This window comes from Chaetura pelagica, unplaced genomic scaffold (genome assembly GCF_000747805.2).
Source record: "Chaetura pelagica isolate M959 unplaced genomic scaffold, ChaPel_1.0 scaffold683, whole genome shotgun sequence".
Classification (NCBI taxonomy): Eukaryota; Metazoa; Chordata; class Aves; order Apodiformes; family Apodidae; genus Chaetura; species Chaetura pelagica.
The window spans coordinates 170,603-181,811 of NW_009952815.1; the positions used below are offsets into that span (position 1 = coordinate 170,603).

Genomic DNA, 11,209 nt, shown 5'->3' on the forward strand with positions numbered 1-11,209 from the left:
AGCAGGAATTAATCTCAAGCGCTGAGATGCAATTTCACGACGGAGCTTCAGGACAAAACAGAGTTTTATGCCCAATTGTTTTGTGGGTTTAGATAACAAAACAGAACAATCCTAATAAGTAGCCTTTTATTCCAATACGGGCCAGAAAAACACTTCTATTAGTAAAAATGATAAAAACTTCCAAAAACTGAACTGCAATAAACATATGAGTTAACCACCCAGCACAAAAAAACCTGCTATTTTAGGAACTGGATCTTTTCAGGGGTATCTGCACTATCAGAGACCATCTCAGAGGAAAACTGATACAGCTCATCAAGTTTGCCAAAGCAGCACTAAGCTGCACAAACACACCACACCTTCTTATTCTACCTTTTCTAGCAATACAGTTTTACAATGGAAAGCTGTTAGTGCTGCAAGAGTTCGGAAATGAGGACAATTAAATTAATCCTATGAGGAGTGTTAAATAGACTGTTATGACTGTACCCTGAACATTTAATATGAAGGTGTAGAGGTAAACAGCGAGTCCTTTCCAAACAAAAAATTAACAGATCTTTAGAAAAGGTAACATGTTATTTATTCCAGCCATCCCTGCTTGGTGCAGATACATTCTGGAATCGATTTAGCCTTTTAAAATGGTAATACTTCCTGATATGTAGGATTTTAGCTTTCCCATATGTAACAAAATCAGGTATGTGACAGATGTGATTACTCATGAATGGTTTTTGCTGATATTTAGGGCCAAAAAAACCTATTCAGATCCCCTGAGTGGTAAACCTGAAGTTGGTAAAGCTTCTTTTGGAGCAGGCTTATCGTAAAGCCTTTAAACAACCCCTGGTCTCCCCCAAAAAGCTGGGGAATCACAGGAGAGCTCCCCTCTGCCCCAGGGGTTTTGTAGAGCTGCTGTGGATCCACAGGGAGACAAGGTTTAGCTTTAACACATGGTAGTTAATCACCTCACTTGTCGTGTTGACACCAGGCTGGGCCTGAAGACTGCTTCATCTTGACTCTGCTGGAAACCTTGCCAGAGCCTGGCCTGCTGAGGGCAAAGCCAATCTGCTGCCTTCCCAGCCCCAACAAACCATGGCAGCCAGCCCTGCTGCTTCCCAATGCACCACTAACCAGCACAGCAGCTTCTTCAGCTCCAGCAAGAACCCCACTCTTGAGCTTCCACACACAATCAAACCGTGTTTGAAAATCAGCACCATTTCCATGGGTTTATATATAGTTTAACACTTAGGATTAGAAAACTTATATCATCTTGAAAACCAGTACAAATCTTTCATCTGTCTGCTCCTTCCTTACAGACATGACTCACACATCCCAGCTTTAGCTCAGCAGCTCTCAGAGTGCAGAGCTCCAGGATGCAGCGGAACCCCTGGGCTCCAGCACCTAATCCTGCTGCATCCCATTCCCATCTGCAGGCTACCAGGATGTGCTAATGTCAGCTCAAGATCTTCCCCATCAAGGGCAACATGACCAGTTTGAACTTGAGGGTGGAAATGCCCAGGTAAGGTGCCCAAGATTATGCTGGGAGCAGAGGTAGAATGAATGAAACCAGGACCTGAGAGATCCCAGGAGTAAGTGGAGAACAGGAGAAACCACCAGGGTAAAGAAGTTAATCAGGCTGCAGGAAAACAATAACTGACTGTCACAGAGTCTGAAACAAGCTTGGCTTTTTTATCTTTTCTTATTTTCTTCCCCCCACTCCCTTGTCAAGAGTCTACATTTTAATTCATTGCCTTTGATTCTGCCAGAAAATGTCTTCACACAGAACATCTTCTGTCTCACCTGGCACAGAGCCCTAGCACATCCAAAGAATAGTTCTGTTTCACAAGGGCAGCTTACTCAGGTTCTGAACCCTGCTTAAGCACTGGGTTGAAGCTGAGAAGTGGGTGATTCACCAGCCAAGCCCAGGAACCACCATGCCAGCACCAGCCTCTCTCCCCATCTCTCCTTGAGCAGAATAAAAGCCTGGGCCCCTGGCCACAGGACCCCAGTACAAAGTGACAATTTACCTGGTGTCTGCCACGTCCTCCCATTCTCTTTATCTACTTGTATGATCTTTTTAAAATCCTGACTCAGAAATACTGCAAACCAAAGGCAGAGATGGCACCACATCAAAGAGCCCAAGTTACAAGGGAAGTGGTTTTATTTTCACTTGAGCAGAGATGATTTTTTTTTTAAGCAAGACTTCAAAATACCTTAAAAAAGTAACAGTGATGATAATGGGACTGTAAAATTCCATGGCATCCAAATTCAAGCATAAGTATCAGAAGACAAGATAACCCACAGTGCAGCAGTTCCCAGGGAACCAACTGTAACGACATTCAGGTTATGCAGCTGAAGGAGATGGGAACAAGGAGCCCTGTGACAATAAAGAAACGTGGGATTAAGAAAAAAGAGAGGAGGGAAAAGGGCTGGTCGATCCTCCCACCCTGTTTTCTTGTTCCTAAAATCTCTGTTGACTGAAAATGGCTGATGAGAGGCCAGGATTATGTAAGTGCTTGCCAACTTTTCACACATTAAGAAAACCAAAGCCCGAATGATGGGCAGCTTAACCCATCTTCTAAGCAGTGAACTAAAACATGTTTACTAAGGACAACTCGAGCAGTGAAACCCCTTTAAAAATCCAGGAGTGATGAAGACTTGGCAATTCCTAGGATTAAAAAGCTGCATATATTACAGACAATGTAATCTCCTCAGAGTAAAATGAGGAAAAGGAAAATAAAGCCTTTTTGGTGTGCAAGATGGTTTTTGTTTTAAAGGATATACATCCCATCTGATTGAAGACTTTCTTACATTATCTTTTTTTCACTCTCCTGATAGATATGACAGAGAGCCATTCCAGCCCTCCAACTCCATATTCAGTTATATTTTCCAGCAAACCCACTGCTCCCAACAAACATGACCCATAAACCAGTAAGCACTGCCTTGTAGCAATGTTTCTTCCAAAATTTAATCAGGCCAACACCTAGATGGTAAAATAAAGAAGGCACTACTGAAAGTACAGAATATATCTATCTAATTAGACTTGAATATAGCTTCAGCAATTGTGTCACCTCAGCAGGCCTAAGCTTACCTGGACACTTCCTTGTTGCCATTCAAGTGGCAAATATGCAAATTTAAATACAGCTGAAAGCTAGTTTAAAATGTAAACTGCTAGACTCTTTCAATTTTTGTTAAAAAACTGAGGATTGCACTCATTTTCCCTTTTGCTCTGTTTATCAACAAAGCACTGGGACCTCTAAAATGAGCAAAAAATTCTTGCAGCCCCATTTCTTCCAGTTCCAAATGACCCCACTCACACAGCTAACAGAGCTGAATGCACTGTGGCTGCTGCTGTTCTCAGCATATTCTCAGCAATGTTGCTGAGGCCCCAAAAAACCTGAAAAACCTGCTGCAAGCTGAAGTGGTGCTGTCCACTGGAGCATCAGCAAGGCAAAACTGCAGGTGCCAAAACCTGCTCTGGAGACCAAAGCAGAAATTTTGTTGCATGCTGCTCAGCCAAAGAGGATAGGACAGCAAAATAAACTGCTGTTTCCCACAGGATTGCACGTAGTAGCTGTGTGTAGAAGAGGGAATATAAAGTATCCAGGTTGCTTGGAGCTCACTTATATCTTCAGGAAGAGAAAAAATCCCAAACAGTGAGTTTTTGTGCAGCTGCCCAATGATGGCCAAAGGCAAAACCTCAGCTGGTGCTGATGGTTATGGCACCACTGGTACCTGTTGATGATGTTCCCTTCTCTGGTCTTACTGATGGAGAGAAAAACACATCCAGTCCTATGTGAAGAAAAGCTGCAATGAGTGAGTGAAAGCAGATGTGATATTTTGCACCCACCTATTGTAATCGTGGGATGGTTTCAAAAATTTAAGCTGGGCAAAGTCCCAGGCAGCCAATCACAAAATCTATGTTCCTTCAGCTTTAGAAAAGAAGGAACAACTGCTTAGAAATGCCAGAAGTGACTCAACTGTGTTTTTTAAGCTGCTTCAAAGCTATCCTAGCTATTTCAAGTAGTACAAAGAGTTAACCTGCAACTTCCTTCCCATAAGTGGAACTATGAGCCACTAGCAAGGTGCTCAAATCAAGGAAACACACACAAAATGATTCTTGTGACTGCTGGGATGGAAATACATTGCTTTTTCTCATCCAAACTGCCTTCCCTGTGAATTTGAAAATATATCAAACCAGGAAGCACAGAGCAAACACTGCCTATACAAGTAGGTCACGTTCCCAGTGGCAGCACAGCACTGGTTTGCTGCCAGCTCGCTGGCAACCCCGACACAAACATCTCCAAGCCCATAAATTCGGAGCTGCAAAGGAGGTGGAAGAGCCCCATCGAGGAAGCACTCCCTCCAAGATCAAATAGAGCCTGATGCAGCAAGACAAGCAGCCAAAAGTCAGATTTTTGCATCTTCTACGTGAGCCTGGCCGAGAGCGAGAACATCGGTGAGGCCGGATCTGGAGTATTGTGTCCAGTTCTGGGCCCCTCAGTTCCAGAAGGACAGGGAACTGCTGGAAAGAGTCCAGGGCAGAGTTACAAAGATGATGAAGGGAGTGGAACATCTGCCTTATGAGGAAAGGCTGAGGGAGCTGGGTCTCTTTAGCTTGAAGAAAAGGAGACTGAGGGGTGACCTCATCAATGTTTACAAATATGTAAGGGGTGAGTGTCAGGGAGATGGAGTTAGGCTTTTCTCAGTGATGACCAGTGATAGGACAAGGGGCAGTGGGTGCAAACTGGAGCACAGGAGGTTCCATGGGAATCTCAGGAAGAACTTGTTTGCTGTGAGAGTGCCAGAGCCCTGGGCCAGGCTGCCCAGAGAGGCTGTGGAGTCTCCTTCTCTGGAGACATTCCAACCCCCCTGGCCACGTTCCTGTGTGATGTGCTCTGGGTGCCCCTGCTCTGGCAGGGGGTTTGGACTAGATGATCTTTCGAGGTCCCTTCCAACCCCTAGGATTCTAGGATTCTATGATTTCCCCGAGGGTCCTGGTGCTGCCCGCGAGCTGGGGTTGGTGCTGCACATTGCAAAGTTCATCACAAAAAGCAGAGCCACGTTATTTTCATTAGAGAAAGCGAGAAGTTCAATCCTTACCAAGTTTTCTTGGTTCCTGGCTGCTATTTTCTGATCATCTTCTCCCCCATTTTTCATGTATTTGACCTCTTCCACTGGTTTGATCCTATACTCATCTGAGCACCAAGGGAAAAAAAAAAAAAGAAAACAAAAAGAAAAAAAAAATTGAACCAGTGTAGTTCAGCAGCTGGGGACAAAAACAAACTAAAACCAAAACAACTGACTAGAAAGGACCCTAATTAAGCAAAGCAACTAAAAATGACACGTATATAGTTTCAAGGGCTTAAATGTGACTGATACCCAGGAAGATTTTCCTGATTGAAGCTTCAAGAAGAATTTCCAGTTCTGGCTTCCAGAAATTGCTCAGTATCTCTCTGGTCTGGTATAACCACAGCACCACGAGCAGGGGCTGCTCTGCATATACACTGCCCCAAATCCCCCATTTGCTGTACAGTATCTTTAATACAAACAAGTTCCTTGCTCCTGCATCCTCCCTGGATTTTTGTTGTCAGAGGCCAATCAAGGGATTGATTGGCAGTTCCTACAGAGACCAGCTGGCTCATGGATGTCCCTTGCCTTGAAAAATAACCTTTTGAAAAGCAATGCTGATGGAGGCTAAAATTTAAGTTAAAAGCTGGGGGGGAAAAAACTCCCACACCAAAAGCCACTGCATTTTTCAATTTTCTTTATTTTATTTTGCTTTTCCTTCACTGTTTGAAGGGAGCTAAAGGTACACAATGCACAGTCACACAGTGATTTTTGGAGCAAAGGTCCCATTCTGAGCATTTCCCTCTTCCCCCACCCCCCACACAGCCATCTGTCCTGCACATGAATGCTACCCAGACAGAAATCCAGTGCGAAAATAAGGGATAAAAAAGTAAGACTCCTGGTTTGCCCTTAATATTTATCAGCTAGGTGTTTCAACTCTTCAAATAACAAATTCCCAGCTCCACTGCCAGTATGGAAATATTATCTATCATGCATGTGCCATCCCACAGCAAGTAAACAGCCAAGGCTTGAATGAAGAGATTTTTTCCTTTAGTAGGACAAGATGGGATTTTTGGGAAAAGTGCTTCTTCTCTCTAGGTCCTTGCAGGACCAACACTGCCTTTTCTCAGCTGTTTTTAGCTCTGGTTTGTAGCATGTGACTCTACTGGAAAAACACCCAGAGTTTTGAATCCCACACTGCTCCAGACAGGATATATAATGCAGAAGAGATGCTTCACACCACGGAAGTGGAAAATGTTAACACAAAAGGAAATTAGGCATGGGATGCTGGGAGTAAAAGGCAAAACCTGAGCAAAGTAAAAGAAACAGCACAAACTTTATTTTCTTTCTTTGGGTTTTCAATTTCTCTCACTTACAAAGGGAAAAAGAAAATACAAATGGATTTTCCTGGACTACTGTATTTTTTTTTTTAAAATTATCAAAATTATTGAGAGGGAAGCTCATTTCAGGGAACTGTTAACTGCAGAGCGTGTAAGTTAAACAAGTCTAACTTAGAAAAACAGTCTTCTTAAAAAAGTACAACACTGGTTTGCATTTGGCCTAGTCCATATCTATCACCTTTTTTATTATAGAGTTTAAATAAAACTCTAAAAACCTTGAGAAATCAAAAAGCAGCATCTCACGTGCACATTCTCAAACAGACAGAAGAGCTCAAGACAGCATCACTAGACTGGTAAATGTAAATAACAACTCTGATTATTGTTTTTAATGGAATATAGGTAGTCTGGAGGCAACAATTTGTAAAACCAAAAGGGCTGAACAGAATAAAGCTTGGGAATTAGAAGTACTTGATTGACTGCAATATCTAACTTAACATTTTTCTCACTCCTTCAATGATCTCTGTTGTGATGAGCAATAAAACCCACATGCAGAAAAAGCATAAAACTCCCACGGTGGCACGTATGGGTTTGAATGGGAAAACAGATGAGAAAGAGAAAATAGCACAAAGGAAGTTTGCACAACCCACGGCTAGTTAACCAGAAGAGAGAGAGGGTGTTCAACCCAGCCTTGTAAAAAACAAGTAAGGTATGGAGGGCTTGACATTCAGCTGCAAAAATAACCTCTGAAATGTGTGTCCTGCTTATTCCAAGAGATTAACTGTGATTGAACACAGAGCACACGCCCGGGTAGCAGCCTGTCCTACATGGACTGCACGTGGGGATGCTTACTTGGGGACATTGTGTCTTGTAGCAAGTGGACCAGGGCATGGATGAGCCCAGGACTGATAATCAGCATAACCAGGTTTATATATGAAAGTCTGACTCAGTTCCATAGGATGGAGGCCAGATGGGGAGGAGGGGTTTGTTGGAAACTTAATTCTGTATTTCTTCTCTAACTGATTGTCAGGGAGTGCTGCCAGCAGGCTGGGCTAAGGACTGGCTGCTGCCTGCCTTCCCACCAGGCATCATCACCAGCATGACAACATGCTTCTAGTTACTGCACCTTTACTACTCACGAATTTGTGCTGCTTTTACTAGGTGAATAGAACAAAATTGACCTATTTCAATTGGAAGGGACCTACAATCATCTAGTCCAACTTCCTGACCCCTACAGGGATGACCAGAAGGTAAAGCATGTTAAGGACATTGTCCAAATGCAACCTTAAAGACTGGCAGGCTCTGGGCACCTCTCTTAGCCAGGTGACCATCTTCCCCAAGTGCCAGTCCAATGTTTTCTTTAGACCTCCTCCTGCTATTAACTTCAATGGAGATCTCCCTGAATTGTGCAGGATTCACAGAGAATAGATGTTAGAGAACCTGTGGACAGAGTCAGCCTAGGTGAGGGCAGGGATTATGACATGGACATGGGTCATTTAAGGAATACTTGAGGTGCCCAGGCAGCCTGTTCCCACTCTTCCTGGCTGTGTGGATTTCTTGGCTATGCTTCCCTTTCAAGCTTCAGCTCCACATGAGATTTTCTAAGAGACCCTCATCAACAGAAGTTCTCAAAAATGTTATTTTAAATTCATGTTGAACATGGGCAAAGATCCTTCAGATGATGCATCATTTGCCAGATGCAGCAAGTAGCCCTGAAATGGTGGCAAAGAACTTTGCTCAGATTTCTTGTATAATTTTCAGATATTTACAGCAGTGCTAGTAAACGTGTTTCCCCCAATACTCAACTATCTGTGCAGCATAGAACAGTTGTTTTCAGTCCTTCCTCCATCCTACCAACTGCTGGAGAAGTGCAGATACCAGGACAATCCATGCCTGAGACATGTAGCAGCCAGACAGTTTCCAAAAATAAACCAGTCATTTTCAAGACAAATTGAATATATAGTATCAACTAGCAAACCTTTCTTAAGAGAAACCCACCTTCCCCTTAGGAGAAAACAGAATAAAAAATCAGGAGGTCAAAGCACAAGACACTTGCTTCTGTGGATGTTAATAGAATTAGTCTTTAATAGAAAGTGTATTAATAATATTAATGTCATGGCTCTACTATACAGTATGTGTTTGAGCATAAGAAATCTCTACTTGTATCTCAGACAGCAATGTAAATTTGACACAATCTAAAGCTGAGGATCTGCCTTGAAGGCCAAAAACAATGCCTCTTGGGAAAGAGGCACAATAAGCCTCCATGCCTAAATGAATGATTAGCAATCAGGGGTGCCAAGCAGCCAGAAATTCCATCAAGCCCAGGTGCTGGGAGCAAGTGGTACAGGTCCCAGTGTCAGACCAAAAGGCAAATCCAGCGCTGGGCTGTGGGAAGTGAGTGAACAGGCTATTGGTGGTTAATGGGTGAGGAGAGAGGGCTGAGTCATGAACAACTGTTTTATCAGCTACACACAGAGATGAAGGGAACGGATCAATGACGTTCAGTTTGAAGCAGTATTATTGCCCATGAGCTCCTGTAATTTCCTATCACAGGCAAAATATTTTCCATAAAGCAGGGAGCACAAATATAATACATTGGCAACATTTGTTCATACTGAACAGTCATTAGCTGGAGGTTGGTATAAATAGATATTATTTCACTTTCAAAGGGGGGAAAAACAGCTAAATACTTATACTGCCACAGAAAAAAAAGAGGAGGAGCATCCAGCAGATTCCAAGCCCTGCAGCTTCCCAGGTGCAATGAGGAATATCTAAGAACAGGCACTTTCTGAACAGGCCAAAACATTCAGGAAAAAACACAGCTCTAGTTTCACTAACCATTGAATTAGTTGCTGAAATACAAGTAACTACCTGAATCCCAGCTGAAATGTTGCTATTTATACCTGCAAACTCCCTGCTATCTGCAGAGAAGCACTGGATTTTGCTTGCAGGTGTCCCTCTGGCATTTCCAGTGCCTACTGACACAAACACTACCCTTCACATTCATGCTGAACTCTTATTTTTTTTTCCTCTCTGGATCAACCTAAGCTGTAAAGTCTCTTCATTTTTATGGGCCTGTCACAAGTCTGCACAAGTACAGACCTGACATGAAAAAAGCAGAACAACTGGAAGCAATGGGATCAGTCAATACTTAGCATGTTCCCAGCCAAGACTGAGAAAGAAGGGATGTTAAAGCAACAGACAGAGCTTGAAGTGTGTAATGGGGTGTATGGTCACCAGTGGCTTTAAGTGAATATGAAAATCAGAGGAAAGACAGGTTGGAGCAACAGGGCTTTGATGCCTTCCCTAAAGGTATTTAGACATTTGCAAAAAACTGCTAAGCAGGTTTTGCTTGATAAGGTAAGAATCAGGAATTGAAGAAGTAAAGGATACTAAATTCACCTTGTGATGATTTTTTTTTTCCTGATTTCCACTAAAATAAATAGAGCATTTTGGGATAATTCAGCCTGAACAATCAAAAACAAACCCAGAGAAATCCTGAAATGTTGATTGAGATCAAGTAGCTCTTAACTAAGTCTGACAGTCAACAAGACTTTTAAAACTGTAAGAAGTTCAGGATAAAGGAAATCGTAGGAAGTACTGTCATATTTACCCAGCTCTAGCTTGCTGAAGAGTAATATACCCCTTTTTTTTTCCTAAATACAGTTTTACATCAAAAGCAAAAGATCATTATGCTTCTTTCTTGTGCAAAACTAAAAACTGAGGAGTGAATATGACAAAATAACCTGGAGTGTGGTTTATCATATATAAAGAGAAATACATCTTTAAGCTCCTTTCATGTGTAAAAGCAGACTCCAAGCACTGTGGTATAAAAAAATAAGATTTCCAAGAACTCATCAGTGGGGGAATGGGTTCATAGGACTGCCACAGCAAGTACCAAGTTGAAGAAAAGCAGCCCAATTGAATTGAAAGAAAAACAACATAAATGAACCACAAGCAAAAGACATTGTTGAGCATCACACTCTGCACAAAATCCATCACAGGGTATAAAACAGAAAGCAAGAACACCTCCAGCACAAAACTCTTTGGAAGGGCAAGGGAGGAAGAATTTTTAAGTTGAATATGCTGCAAAAATTCTCAGTAGGCAAATCTTATGAATGAAGATCTCCATCTGGAAACAGATTATTCTACTCAAACATGTCACCCAGTTGCCATGGCAATGTGGCAAAGAAATACAGCCCTCATTAATTATGGTTTCAGTGATAAATGAGTGTATCAACTTATAATATTGAAACAATTGCTAGAAAGGGGGTGAAAAAGAAAACTGTGGTTGTTTCTATGAGACAAATCCTTTTAGCACTTCCAGCCATCGCTGTAAGTGCCATTGCCACAGCAACACTGGTCATGAGGCTGGTTCTGGCTCCGTTAAAAAAAACTAAACCAAAACATCAGAGAAAAGCATAACTCCATCAGATACACCTGGACTCACTGGGGCTTTTTTGAGAAATTCTTTTTTAAAATCATGTCTTTAAAAGAATGCTGATTTACACTGCACTCCCATGCCAGGCACCTAAGGATGAACAGCTTTGGCTTTGCTGTCATCGACAGGGTGAAGCCTCTCCTCTATTTTTAGTGATGTATCAGGTCTTAGACAGGAAGTATGTGGTACCCTCAGTCACACCACCAAGAAGGAAGTTTCTAACCACACCTTCCTTTTCCTAGGCTGCAAATTTGTTCTTCAGTATCTCTTGCCTTTCTGTCGAAGGACACGCCACAATTTGTCCTTTATCCACAATAAACCACATGCCTATTCTGTAAAATGTAAGTTCTAACAAATTTCTCTGCTCCAGACT

The 11,209-nt window shown here is 42.3% G+C and overlaps 1 protein-coding gene across 1 annotated transcript in view; it reads right to left on the bottom strand.

Moving 5' to 3' along the window:
* Window positions 1–11,209, bottom strand: part of LOC104386446 (chromosome unknown open reading frame, human C1orf21) — a 61,732-nt gene that overhangs the window by 36,242 nt on the left and 14,281 nt on the right. The window contains exon 2 of the mRNA XM_009995055.1: window positions 5,092–5,186. Coding sequence (XP_009993357.1) covers window positions 5,092–5,186 — 95 coding nt within the window. The remainder of the gene's footprint in view (window positions 1–5,091; window positions 5,187–11,209) is intronic.